Below are 14916 nucleotides of genomic sequence, written 5' to 3' on the forward strand. Positions count from 1 at the left end.
TGTAATGTTTTCCTGTATTTCATATTATACTATTGTTACCATAATAAAAGTAATGGGTGTGATCAAATGTGGATAAGGACACTGGCAGATATGAGAATGGGATGCCACTAGCCCTGTTATCTTGTTTGTTAACTGTACTTACATTTTAAGGTAACCAAAGGTTCTCCTCAGCTCCTGTTTCTGGTCTTAGGCAATACAGAAAAATGTCCTTAGCCTTTTCCATTCAAAGGAAAGAAATGTACTAAATAAATGATGCAGGTTATGTTAGTGAATTCTGCTTTTCTTTCATAAGTTTACCTGTGGGATTTCCAGGATAATTGGATCTAGGAATTGTCACCTACATATATCTATATGTTTTATGGACTACTGGTCTGAAATAATTTTATTTCTATTCTGTATGGATAGATGTATGCATACATACATACTTACAAACTTAGAATGTAACAACCCCACAAAACACTTCATAACCACACCACCGCTCGTCCCCAGCTGCGATGCGGACCCGGCTGCGCTGGCCAAGTATGTGTACGCGCTGGTGAAGAAGGACAAGCCGCTGCAGGAGCTCCGCGAGGGCATGCTGGACCAGCTGGACGTGTTCCTGCAGCAGGGTCAGTAGTTTTTTGATTTTATTTGCTGTTTGTGTCACAAAGGAAACCTTTTTTTAATCTCTACTTTATTTACTGGGTCCATCACTGTACCTAATTTATACTTCTGACGTCCCAGAATCAGAAAATATTCTAACTGCCACATTTGCAGATGATACTGCCATCCTGGCATCGGACAAAGACCCCGTATCAGCCTCAAAAACTGTACAAAGACATCTTGACCAGGTCCATAACTGGATGAAAAGATGGAAGATCAAGGCAAGTGCAGCCAAATCCAACCACATCACCTTCACCCTTAGACGTGACAACTGTCCTCCTGTAAAACTCGGTGGTGAAGTCCTGCCGCATCAGACGGTCGTGAAATACCTCGGATTCCATTTGGACAGGAAGCAGATCTGGAAAACTCACATTCAGAAGAAGAGAGACGAGCTGAACCAAAAGTATCGGTCACTGTCATGGTTACTTGGGAGACAGTCAAAACTATCAGTGAACAATAAACTGCTTATCTACAAAGCTGTATTAAAACCTGTCTGGACCTATGGAATACAACTGTGGGGATCAGCAAAAACCTCCAACATCGCAATAATGCAGCGGTTCCAAAACAGTGTTCTAAAAACTATAGCCCATGCACCATGGTTCACTAAAATTGATGAGGTCCATGAATACTTACAAATGCCCACGGTTAAAGCAGAAGTGGAAAACCTGTCAAGAGCCTACAGAGATAGGATTGCTGATCACCCCAACAAGCTGGCTACTGACCTCACCAGTTGTATTCCAATAAGAAGATTGAAAAGAAAGCACATTTGGGACGGTCTAGGACCAATTGAATAAGAAGGCAACCCAACGATGGGAGGGAGTGCCTAAAACGCCATAAAAACTCTCAAAACAACTGCTTATGGTCACTCAAGACCGATTGCATGTTACAGTGCCTACAAAAAAAAAAAAAAAAACTTTATTTAGAAAGTCTAATCTAAGTAATTACAACACAATTCTGAGTTAAGTATAGTCTATACTAAGGTGTACGAAAGACGCCTCCTTGATCCTTGAGTGACATATCACCTGTTCCTTAATGCTAAGAAGAAGAAGAACCTATTGTAGGGCATATGTCTCTAGATGACTACTGCAAACATCTCTTTCGTCAGCTGCAGACGACATTATCGCAAAACCCTGTAAAGATCATCCCGCCATCTCTGCATGAATCCATTCAGTATTTCGTCTCCAGAATACGTTAAGCCACCTCAGTTACATAAACAACTCTCCACAGAAACCAAACCCTTGTTTAATTTTCTATGTGTCTAAAAAGCAAAGTGAAATTTACTTAATATATCAACCTTCTCCCGACAGAAACCAAACCCTTCGTGGACATGCTGTTCAAATCCCTGGAGAGTCAGGAGTACCTGACCGCCGTCATACCGGAACCCGCTCCCGAGCCCCCCGCGCCCCCCGCGCCCGTCATAGAGGGGGCCAAGGAGCCTAATGGTAATTATACAGGGTGTTGCGAAACGGGTGTACAAAGAAAAAAGGGGGTCATTCTGAACAATATTTTTGTTCTGTAGATAGATCGATTGATAGATGGATACAGCATACAATCTAAATACGTACATATAGGTTGTTTCACAGCAATGCCAGATTAAGGACCTCCTTAGAAGGTTTTCCCGTGGGATTTCCGGGTTAAAAAGTACCGAGAAAGGCTAGCAAACATCCATACATAGTTATTATAACAGTTAGTATAGATACTATTGAAGTCATTGGTCCACCCAAAGGTTGCCTGGAAGAGATCGCTTTTAGCAGCGATAAGGCGGCCTATTGAGTAATATACTCTATATAAAATTGTTATTTATGTCCTGTTACATGAATAAAGTAGTATTATATCATAAATATCCCCACTTTTCACAGAACCGGAACCAACACCACCATCTAACGGCGTGGCCCCCGCCCCCGCTCTACCCCCCGCGCCCGCGCCCGCCCCAGCCGCCCCCGCGGCGCCCCGGCAGCGCGTCGTCGTGTCTAGGGGGGACAAGGTGCCGCCGCGCCCGAGGATACAGGAGCAGACTCTAGTCAAGGTAATGCTCTTCACCTGTAGGTATTTCACGCATCATAGCCCTCCTTGGTGGCTAAATGCGGAAAATCAACTTGCCACGATAGAATAGATAGTGATCATCATCATAATCCATGATACACCACATAAGTCATTTTCATTGGCGTTCCCCTCAACACTATGTACTATCCACCAACCCACACTAGGCCAGCATGGTGACCTAGGCCTAAAACCCTTCCTTCATTGGAAGGAGACCCAAGCCCCAGCAGTAGCAGGGACAATGTCTTCAGACGACCTCATCCATCCACTACCGGCTACCCTACAGTTATGTTTCATAAGCCTACATAAAGCAACATATTATGTTTCAGGTGATGCCACTGACGGAACTGTTGGAGGAGCCAGTAGACCAGCCGCCCAGGAGAAGAGATAGACGGGGAGATTCTGTGAGTATAACAAGAACCATACATTTCTAAATGCCAAGTAGTTTACTTTTGTCTTTCAACTAAATCAAAGCGCAGATATAAAGGCGGTACCTATAGTAAGCCGTAAAATTCGAGTTTATTTAAACTTCATCATAGAAACTTTGTTACTCCAGTAGTTTTTTTTATGTTATAGAAAGCAGACCTTTTTTTCTTGAATTTTCATTAGTATTAGTTGTAGCACACGATCGTTCATTAATTTAATGGGCGCACTCGGCATTAGAACCAACCCCAAATGCCAAACTAAAACTGCCCCTATTTCTCCACTAGACATGACAGATCCTCATAACGTCATAAGCTCACCTCAGTTCTCAATCTAAAACCACCTCCATTCCCCCACAGCTAAGGGACATAATAGACCGCCGCCGCCGCCGCTCGCGGTCGTGGGAGCGTCGCGGCAGACGACGACACGCGTCGCCCGACGACCCGAGGCGACATGATAAGAGGTGAATACTGAATTAACCCCTTTTGTTAAAGTTCAGACTAAAAATAGTAAATTAATCGACATTTAACCCTCTCACTCTCTCTCTCATTAAAAAACATAGGCTAAATATAGCTTTGAAAGCGAGCTGGACTGGAGTTGGGGCGAGGTCAATAATTCAGCCGAATATAGGCGGATGTTAGTGCAGACCCTCAGCACCTCTGGGGTGCCATAGGACTACAACAACAATATTATAGTTCTGGCTATTATAGAACGATTGTAATCCAGAGATTTCGTACATATCAGTAGTTTAAGTCGGTTCTAAACCAGTATATTGCCTACATATACCATGTTTAGTTTAAGTTTTAAAATAAGGACATAAGGTATTTGAAACTGATGTGAACGAGTATCTAAGGGGCCATAAAGCTGCCCCTTAGATACTAGCTTCTCACATTAAAATAGATGGTGATCCTATTCCGATTATTCGTGTATGTACTAACTAACCATCGTTAATTTCCAGACGTCCACCTTCCAGATCACCCTCGCCGAGGCGGTATAGGAACAGGAGTCCGCCGCCGCCGGCCATGTTGGATCGACCACCCAGCCGCTCAAGGTAGGCCATCATCAAAGTTGCAAAAATAGCTATAAGCGATAAGAAACCATGAGAGACCGCCATATTTATACCTATGTGATAGTAGTCCTTGGCCTTCCTCATTCAGCCAATACTGGAAGTGTGGTTTCTTTTCTATAATTGACTTGATTTACCCGCAAGCTTCGCCTTTTAAGGTTTTACCTGTAGAAATTCTGGGTTAGAAAGTATCCTATGTGTTAATCCTTAATACACGCCTGATCTAATTCTTGTTCTTATGTACCGTGTTTTACGATACATAATCATACTTATCGTTCATCTCTTGCCCACAGATCGCGCTCACCAATCCCAGTGCGGGATCGCCTTCACGACAGAGACAGACGAGTCGCCGAGCGAGACCGCATGTCGCGCGACAGAGAACACCGCGACAGGACGCAGCGCTCCAGGGATAGGGACCAGTGAGTATTCTCTGTAACACCCTGTATAATAATAGCAGATAAAGAAACAGTAAACCGTAATGTAGATAAGGAAACAGTAAGAAACAGTAATGCAGGTAAAGAAACAGTAAGAAACAGTAATGCAGGTAAAGATACAGTAATGTAGATAGGAAACAGTAATGTAAATAAAGAGGCAGTATTTGGGAAACCATTCTGGAGTGGACCGCGACTAGGCATACGGAGTGTAGGACGCCCTCCGGACAAAATATCCCAATCGGCTCTCAATAACAGATACTTCCTTACATTCTGCCCCCTGTAGCTTTTGCAGGTTGACTGGTAGAAAATGGTTTTAGCATTAAGTTCTGACTGTGATTGTATAAAAAGTTTTTTTTTCGCGCATTTTCAAATTCTAATTTCTTTTTAGTGCTTAGATATAACATGCTGTACATGTAGGTTTCGGCTTAGTATACCCTTTTTGCAACACCCTGTATAAATAAATACTTATTGTTTCAGCTCCAGAGACCGTTCGCGCGAGCGGTCGCGCGGGTCGGCGGGCACGCCCACGCGAGAGGAGCGCCCGCACGCCGGCTACAAGCGCCGCTGCCGGGACTTTGACGGTACGTGGGTGCTGGTCGAATAACGACCAGAGTCGAAAATATTGTTAGGGACTCATAGGGAGGTCTAGGAATATGAGGGGATGATTGGAAAGCATATTATGATGATTTTTGGTCCTGGTCGAATTACGACCAGAGCGGAGAGTGTGTCGCGCGGCTCGGCGGGCACTCCCTCTCGAGAGGAGCGCCCGCACGCCGGCTACAAGCGCCGCTGTCGGGACTTTGACGGTATGTTACATAACGGGAGGTCTGGTGGAAGTTCGACCAGTGAACAATCTTTTTAGCTACCTTTACCACCACCTTCAACAAACCATTAAGCTACATTGTCAAATATTTATCAGATCCACGCGACGACTATACGGGCGCTTATCCTCATTACTATAGGGGTCAAAATCAGAGAGGTGAGCATATTATGCCGGCGACAAAGTTTTTCCTAATTTTATTACATGATATTACTAAAATAATTATTTCAAAATAAAGGTTCTGTGCATATAATTACAGTGCACTCAGCATATTTATTTCGCTACGGTAATATTTATTTGATTTTAAACAAAATACGTCCAAATCGTCATTCCGAGAACGCGTCCTTATACCATGTTTCGAAGTTCAAACAAGTCAAAAATGTTTAAAATTTAACTTAAAATTGACATATTTTAATATTATCTTTTAGAATAATCAAATTATGAATATAAGTATAAATTACATTATTACAAGTAAAACTTCTTCATATTTTGGCTATTCAAATGCTGTCCGTCGTTTATCAAATCATTCCGTGAACGTGGTGGATATCGGTCGATGTAATTAAAACAACACACACTAGGTGGCGTTAGCGGGCACCAGTGTGAAGTTCGCAGTTCAAAACAAAAAGCGTGTGTCGTGATTTCGGAAAAAAAATATTTGATTTTGTTGGTAAGTACCTTTTAATTTCATATGTGTGAGGCGTACTTTAATTCCCTGTCACTACGGGAACGCTGTTAAGTAATTAGTTTTTCGTAAATTTGCATACTTTTAGCAAAATTCTTATAAATATTGTAGCTCACTTGTTCATAACCTCTAAAACCAATATCTAACATGGCGGCGTCAAGCGTGACTTGAAAATATTTAACGAATAATCATTTCGAGAACGGTCATTTCGTGAACGTCCTCGTATATGACGGATGTTCCCCGAAATGACGCCTGCGTTCCTGAAATGACATTTTTTGGGCAAAATTATGCTTTAAAGCTTATAAAACCATAACCATGCAAAATTTTGTTTTAGGTATCCATTTAGTACAAGTAAGATGGAGAACGATAAAAGTGAAAACAAAACAAAGTCGAAAAAACGATTAAAAGAGGACAGTATAGCTTATAAAAAATATCGTGAAAAGGCTAATGCAAGGAAGCGCAAGTTTTTAGATAAAATGACACCTGAACAAAAAGAGATGAAGAGACTGAAAGATAGGGAATATTACCAAAGAAAAAAAGCTGAAAATAAAGTTAAGACTGTTAATGACATGACTGAAAGACAGAAGAGGAAACAGAGAAAGACGTGGAGAATAAATTCTCAAAAGTATAGGCAGAAAAAAAAGATGATCGCAAACATTTTAGCTGACAGCCCCCCAGATACTGAAAATGAGATAGAAGACGATAATCGCGAGTCGAGGAAGAAAGCAGGAAGAAAACAAGTTAAAAAAGATAAGGCGCAGGCTTACAGAACTGTTAAAAAACAGAAACATAAAATACAAAAAATGGAAAAAATCATAAATCAGTTGCAAAAAAAAATACAGAGAAGCAGAAGACGTGAAGAAAGAGCATCCCAAAAGACTGCTGATACGCCTACCCGCAATGTTGATGAATTAACAAGAGGATGTCCTGTTACTGCGGAAGTTCGTAAACGTCTATTATTTGGCGAGGTTCTGACAACACAACTAAAAGACACCGTTGAAAAATTACCGAAAAATTCAAAACAGCGAGAGGCTTTTCAAAAATGTGTCAGTGGTAACCGTATCAAAAAACATCGTTTAAATAATATGGCCAAACAATTCCTCCACAAAAATAATAATAATGACAACATTATAATATCTAATCGGAGGCATCCAACATTTTTAATCACTAATCAGATTCGTGAAGAAATTCATAAGTTTTTTGAGCGAGATGATGTCAGCAGAATGTGCCCTGGTAAGAAAGATTGCCTCAAGGAAAACAAACAAAAGCGGTTGCTTCTAGAAACTGTAAAAAATTTGCATCCTCAATTTTGTGCTGAGACTGGAATTCGAGTATCTTATTCGACACTTTTGAGAGAGAAGCCTTATTGGGTAGTGCCACCTACAAAATGGGATCGAGATACTTGTCTTTGTGTAAGGCATGAAAATTTTGAATACAAACTGAACAAATTGAACCGACTAGGAGAGCTGCCGCACAATTCTACATCCCAATGTATAAAAGCGTACAGCTGTGACACTACTTCTTATGATTGTATGCTTGGTTTGTGTGGTGATTGCAAGGAGATCAAAATGGAATCGGGGAGTAATGAAGATACCGTTCAATATTTTCAGTGGCAAGTAACAAAGGAAGACCGAATCATAAAAGGAGAAAAGAAAACCGTCAAACTTACTAAAAAAGTTACTGTTACAAGCACAGTAAAAAAATTGAAAATGTCTTTAGCTGCGGATATTTCTCCAATGAAAAAACACGTTTATGGAATTAGCGAAAACTTGAAGGCCAAAAGAGAACTGAAAGATAATTTAAAAGAAACAGAGCTAATGATTCAAATTGATTTCGCTGAAAATTATATGACAAAATATGCGAAAGAGATTCAATCGGTTAGATTCGGAGCTTCGAAAGGTCAATTATCGATCCACACAGGAGTTTTTTATGCCAAAAACGATACATCTCTAGAAACTGTTTCATTTGCCACTGTGAGTGATAATTTGGACCATCAGGCTCATGCTGTATGGGGACACCTGAAATCAGCGCTACAGAAAATATTGAGTGTCAGGCCACACGTAAATACCCTTCACGTGTTTTCAGATGGACCTACGTCCCAATATCGAAACCGGACTAATATTTACTTATGGATAAAAACCTTAATAGACCAATTTCCGCAAATAACTGCTTCAACGTGGACATTCAGTGAACCAGGTCATGGTAAGGGTCCAATGGATGGTGTAGGAGGAGTGCTAAAGAAAACTGCTGATGACCAAGTATTGCGAGGAAATGATGTCAACACAGCTGCAGATTTTGTCCGTTTATTAAACAAATCATCTGTTTTACTCCATGAAGTCACTGACGGTGAAATTGTTGCAGTCAGAAACGTATTACCCGAAACGATAGATGCGATCCCCGGAATCATGAATGTAACTAAAATTATCTGGCAGAATGCTTCTGATGTCTCCATACTACTGTATCAATTTTCAAAATTGTTGCGAGAAATTAAACTGCAGGCATTTTCAGTGGAAGATAGAGATATAGAAAGTCCAGCTCCAATAGAAATGATAGATTTAGACAAAGAAAAGGAAGAAGAAGAGTTTCTGAATACTCTTCAAAACAATAGAAAAAGTATTTACGACGCCGTTTACGGATCAGACAGTTCAGAAGATGAGAATCTACAAAAGGTTTCAGATCGACTTCATGGAATGAATGACGATATTTGTGCTGGTACATCTTACGGAAACGATAAGGAGAACTTCCACCCAAATATGATACGTCCAAAGACATTTTTGCTAGTAAATGTGCCAACTGAAAATAAAATAAATAAATACAGATACGTTGCAGTCGCTGACACCTCAGTTGATGAAGACGGTGAAATAAAAGTCACATTTCTTCGATGTCAGCGGAACTCAGCAAGAATATTTAAAACTGAACAAAATGATGTTGCATATGTCCCCTGTGAACAAGTTATTAAAATTTTACCTACACCGAAATTGCAGAAAAAAGGTAGTCGTAGTTATTATTGTTTTGATGAAAATATGGACATATTCGAAAAGTAGGATATTGTTAGACTTTACATTCAAACTTTGATACTCAAGTTACTTTGTGTTTGTGTTATTGATTAGGTATGCAAGTAATGTTTCTAATTCATAAAGACTGGTTATTTCAAAACTAAAAAGTTTATATTTTAATTTTAAGCATTGATAAGCAAGATATTATGTTAAATGTGAAATTATAGTGTGCAATTAGCATTTGTTCCTCTAATTTTGTTGATTATTACTACAAAGTTTATTATTACTTATTAGATTTTAAGTTACAATTTTGATACTCATGTTTCTTATTCCTTAAGTACAAATAAAGGTATAATTTACTGTAAATTTATATTATTTTCATGCATCAAATGTACCAAAAACCGAGCTTTGTGTTCATTTAGGGAACGTCAACGTCATTTAGGGAACTTCGTTGTCATTTTGGGAACACTCCCATCATTTTCGGGAACATCACAAAAACGGCAAATATGTCACTATTATGTAATGCTATAGTTAAATCTTGCATTTACAAGATGAAATTACCTTGAAACCTTTGTATTTATATTAATAATATATAACGTAGTGCAAAAATGTATACAATAAATTGAAATTATGGAGCGAAATTTTCACAAATTGGAAATTTAAGGAGAGTAATTTGAAAAATAAATGTTTTCATTATAAAAAAAAATAAAATAATAATATTTTCTGATTTAGGAAAAGGTTAATTACAATTTCTCGAAGAGCAGTCTTAAATGTTTTCGTTATATTATTATTTAAAAAATAATTAAAAGTGTTCCCGAAATGACTCTTGACCCTGTCATTATTCTTACTAGCAGGTATTATTTCTAAAATATATAATTTTGTGCGTGCCTCATCACAGGATAGGTTCATGACAAATGCCACAACAGACTCCACTTGTTAGTTTTCCTCAAAATAAAACTTAATTTCTCAGATATTTGAAAACCTAAAATGCTCACCTCTCTGATTTTGACCCATAGACTGGTAAAAATAGACCAATTAAGGGTGGATTCGTCCAAACATCACGTTACACGAGAATAACTATACCGGAATTAAAATTATACGCGAGTAAATATCTAGGATAAGTACATTTGCATTCTACCAAGTTATACCATGATTAAATTGAATGAACGAGGAACGAAACTGTAATGCAACTAAAATAAAAATAGCTGCGTTTCAAAGCATGCAATAGAAATGACATGCCAACTTAGTTTGAATGGATTATAAAAGTATGAAATTGTTTATGTTTTAATATTTTATTCGCTGTTGTTATTCTGAGACTTTGCCTTTTAACGTACTTTTGTTTATGTTTTGACAGATGTGTTTATATGTCATTATGACGGTTTTCTAATCAGCTGATGTGCTGCCGCCATTACAAAATTACTCTCGGATAAGCTCGTTACACGGTCAATTTTGGCGGTATAACATTTTATTCTTGGGATAAGCTAGTTATCTTGGTTTCAGGTTTGGTAGAATGCAAAATCCTGCTTACTCGCGAGTAACTGGTACTTTACTCGAGAGTAAAATTTACTCGACGTTGGCCGAATCCGCCCTAAATAGTAAAAAGTTGTTATTATTGACTTTCGTAAATATCCATGAAAAACTCACTCACATTTACCTTTTTCCTTTACAGAGAAGGGCTACTGCATGCGCGGCGACCTCTGCCAGTGGGACCACGGCGCGGACCCGCTGGTGCTGGAGGACGCCTCGTTCCCCGTGCCGCGCGTGCCGGGTGAGCGCCAGCGCCCGCTGCATGGGGCGGATGTCGTTGTGGATAACACGCGGCTGTAGCGCAATGAGCCGCAAATTGGTGTCTATATTGCGTATAGCCATAAATACAGCTGTGTTTATCGATGTAGATAAACTTGGCTATAGCGCGGTTCGCCTTAAATTGGTGTCTTTATTGCAAATAGCCAAATAGCGGCCGTATTTATCGACGACGATAAAATACCTGTTCTGCAGGGCCAGTATTTCCCTGTGTCCGCTGCACGGGGCATTTATCGACGGTCTCTTTATCGACGGTTTCTTTATCGACGGTCTCTTTATCGACGGTTTCTTTATCGACGGTCTCTTTATCGACGGTCTCTTTATCGACGGTCTCTTTATCGACGTCGATAACAGACCCGTGCGGTAGCAACAGACTCTAGCTCGTATCCTCCCAGAGCTCGGCTACTGCATGCGCGGCGACCTCTGCCAGTGGGACCACGGCGCGGACCCGCTGGTGCTGGAGGACGCCTCGTTCCCCGTGCCGCGCGTGCCGGGTGAGCGCTAGCGCCCGCTGCATGGGGCGGATGTCGACGTGGATAAACTTGGCTATAGCGCGATTCGCTGTGAAATCGCGATAGGTATTGCAAATAGCCAATACAGCGCTGCGATTGTGTTGTGTGGCGGCTGTGTTTATCGACATCGATAAGAGGCCTGTGCTGCAGGAACAGATTCTATTAACTGCGGACAGACCTCGTGTTGGATAAACAAATCATTTTTATTCCTCGTGATATGAATACTTTCTTGGCGAAATTTAACTTAAAAATATATTCCATTTCACGGGGGGTATCGAACGTGTAAAAACATAACGATCGGGGAAAACATCTGATACAAACAAAAACTAGCCTTGTTCGAATGTAATAAGGGTTCTGTCAGATGTCTTTCCCCGTGAAACAAGATATCATTCCCATTGGAAACACTGTGAAAGAAAACTTTCGAAGATTGAATTCGAATCGGTCTATCCGATTTTCACGGTAATAAGATCCACTGTTTATTATCTACATAGGGTACGAAGGACCTACAACTTCTATTTACTTTAGGAAGCTAAGGCTCCGTTTACACAGACCAGTCCACAGAGGAGAATACATTTATTATCTTCAGAAATTTCCTTAATCTTCCTCCACAATTTGTAGTTGAGTACCAATATAACATGTGCGTTTTGTTACAGAGTACAACCCTCTAGCGCCGGACATCTGGGGCGGGGGGGCGCCGATGCCGTTCCCGCCCCACCACTTGCCGCCCCCGCCGCGCGCCCTCATACCCATACGGTCAGTAATGAATGTGGGGACATCTCACACACGGCCATCCGACCCCAAGCTAAGCACTTGCTAGACAGTGCCTGTAATAATTGGTATCAGACAGCTGATATATCTACACAGATACAAATTATACACATATTAATACCCAAGACTCAAGTACAAATATCTGCCCCGGCCGGGAATCCAACTCGGAATCTTCAGCATAGCATTATAGCAGTTGGGGTCACTAACCACTGCAAAATTATTTGCATTCCCAGTAGGCAAACTGAGAGAGAGCACAAAAAAGCAAATTGTGTGTAACAAAAATAAACACACACACTCACGCCTTGTACTAATGTACTCCCTTGCGGGGTAGGGAGAGGTGTATTGCACCCACTTTTCGCCAGAGTGTTATGTTTGTCCCAATGTAATAGGGGGCGGGCCTATTGCCATTTTACGGGCAAATCCAAGACCCGGAAACAAAAATAATCGGCTAGTTTTGCGCTCTTTCTACTTGCTACTTTCGCTATTTCTTTCTTCGTGCTAAGGTGTAAGGATTGATTCTTTCAAAACCGACAAAATAATTACAAACTTTCATGTCAAATATTTCAATTTATAAATGTCAATTTCTCCCGTAGGATCCGCGAAGCCGCCCCGCCTCCAATGATGGCTCAGCTGCCGCCTGCGCCGATGCCGCTGCGGCCCCCGGCTCCTAAGAAGAACTTCGAGTACAACCGACTTGGTAAATACCTACTAATACAAGCAGTTGTTCTTTATGGTTTTGCATAAGCGAGCGCGATGCAAAACTTTTGTCAAGTCTTAATAGCGCCCCGTGCTAGCCGTTCTGGAGGAGTATTCCAACAGGCGTCCCTCAAGGATCTTTACTAGCACCCCTATTATTTATCATTTTTATCAACGACATCGACACGTCCTTCATAAATTCTAACTATCTGTTTTTCGCTGAAGACATGAATAATTATATTCAGAAAGGTAAACAATTCTTTAGCTGAGTCAGCGGAGTCAATTGACTGGATGAAGCGTTTCAGACTCCTTTCCAGGCGAAAATATGTCAAATCTATACTAAAGCAATACTATTCCTTACAGGCCCGCGCCCCCCTCTAAGCGGTAACGGAGCCAACTGCTCGCTGGAAGTGAAGAAAGTGCCGCGAGGACTCAACGACATCACGCACCTCAACAACCACTTCAGCAAGTTTGGCAAGATTGTTAATATACAGGTACGTTTATTTATTGAGTGTTCATTGTTTAGGTGTAAGAATAAGGTAAACAAAGAAATCTGTAGAGAGATATGACCATGCTTTTGTGAATAGGAATTCTAAGTGTTCATTCACACAGCATTGACTGTATAAGTTTTAATTCTGCGGTCCCATTTTTATGTAAAAGAACGAAGGAAAACCATTCCACCTGCCGCTACACGGGTTCTTTATCGACGCGTAGATAAACGTCACTATTTCGCGATTCGTCATAAATACAGCGTTGTGATTAGTGAAACGCGCATTAAACGAGTTTATCGACATAGATAACCACCCAATATTTTCAAATATCATCATTGTCATTCAAAACTTTTTTTATAGTCGCAAAATTTTGGTTAGAATTCCCACGTGCACCATTTTTATCAGTTTACAAAACCTTTCTTCCAACACCCTGTATAACGCTAAGCTCTCCATCACCAGGTGTGCTTCGAGGGCGACCCGGAAGGCGCTCTCATCACGTTCTCCACGCACACGGAGGCCAACGTCGCCTACAAGAGCACCGAGGCGGTGCTGAACAATAGGTTTATTAAAGTGCTGTGGCATAATCCTGAGGTAAGAGAGTACTGGACACTGGCCTAGTACAGGTTTGATAGTTTGGCGAAATCTATAAAAGTTTACGTTTTCTCGCATACTAAGTAGCGCCTCTTGCGGAAACTATCATGAAACTTTTTACAGATAATGTATGCAGACAGGAGAAAATGTAAACTTTTTAGTTTTCAAAAATAGCAAATCCCGTACTAGAGGCCCTGTTATTTATTTCGATTTCTTGACTATAGAAACACAAAAAAGTATTCAATTAAATGTGCAAATTAGGGCGAAATTGGGCTACCGCAGCCCTTCATCCAACAGCTTTTCTCAAAAAGGCTAAACAAAGAAGGGTATCGGAGTGACTGTCCACTGGGTCGATAGAAAATTCACCCTATTTTACATAATATACGTTTACCAGAAACCACCATAGGAAAAAAATCTATAGGGTATAAAATTGGCATAATCGCGGCTGCGAATTCATGATGACATAAGTAAATAATATTTTACATTTGTTTTCTGTTTCCAGAGTAAACAAGAGAACGTCCCGCCCGCCGCGCCGGCGCAGCCCAACGCCGCGTCACATAACAAGGTGCTCATCAACAAAGACAACATGAAGGCCAGCCAGCAACTGCGCACCGCTAATGCTGACAAGGTAAGGCAACAAAAATAGATATAAATCTTTAAAAGTCACCTCTTTTCCATGTAAGAGGCTTAGTTTTTCAGGCTTCACACTTACGTCCTATTTAACAACGATTAAGCCAGTCACAGCACTGGGGGTTCAGCTAATCAAATCGCTTGAAATGGGTATGGTTAATGCAACTAGATCTATCTGACAACTATCGTTCGTTCGTTCGATTTCTGTAGCCTCCTGAGTTCCACACTCAAGTTCTGCAAAATTTGAAGTTCTCGGCTGTGGTACTGACAGGCTGCTCGTCATTATTCCACTGTAGGACATGAACTGCTTCATGACTGGAGG

At 40.8% G+C, this 14916-nt stretch overlaps 1 protein-coding gene across 1 annotated transcript in view; it reads left to right on the forward strand.

Annotated features, from left to right (window-relative positions):
• The window catches only part of LOC105390368 (zinc finger protein swm), a 28817-nt gene that overhangs the window by 1875 nt on the left and 12026 nt on the right, over positions 1 to 14916 (forward strand). Inside the window, exons 2-16 of the mRNA XM_048631948.1 lie at positions 490 to 608; positions 1950 to 2084; positions 2502 to 2668; positions 3012 to 3086; positions 3465 to 3568; positions 4064 to 4156; positions 4465 to 4590; positions 5083 to 5194; positions 5255 to 5411; positions 10773 to 10871; positions 12072 to 12171; positions 12780 to 12883; positions 13246 to 13376; positions 13833 to 13964; positions 14467 to 14592. Coding sequence (XP_048487905.1) covers positions 490 to 608; positions 1950 to 2084; positions 2502 to 2668; positions 3012 to 3086; positions 3465 to 3568; positions 4064 to 4156; positions 4465 to 4590; positions 5083 to 5194; positions 5255 to 5411; positions 10773 to 10871; positions 12072 to 12171; positions 12780 to 12883; positions 13246 to 13376; positions 13833 to 13964; positions 14467 to 14592 — 1780 coding nt within the window. The remainder of the gene's footprint in view (positions 1 to 489; positions 609 to 1949; positions 2085 to 2501; positions 2669 to 3011; positions 3087 to 3464; positions 3569 to 4063; positions 4157 to 4464; positions 4591 to 5082; positions 5195 to 5254; positions 5412 to 10772; positions 10872 to 12071; positions 12172 to 12779; positions 12884 to 13245; positions 13377 to 13832; positions 13965 to 14466; positions 14593 to 14916) is intronic.

The sequence above is a fragment of the Plutella xylostella genome, chromosome 30, assembly GCF_932276165.1.
Source record: "Plutella xylostella chromosome 30, ilPluXylo3.1, whole genome shotgun sequence".
NCBI classification, from domain to species: domain Eukaryota; kingdom Metazoa; phylum Arthropoda; class Insecta; order Lepidoptera; family Plutellidae; genus Plutella; species Plutella xylostella.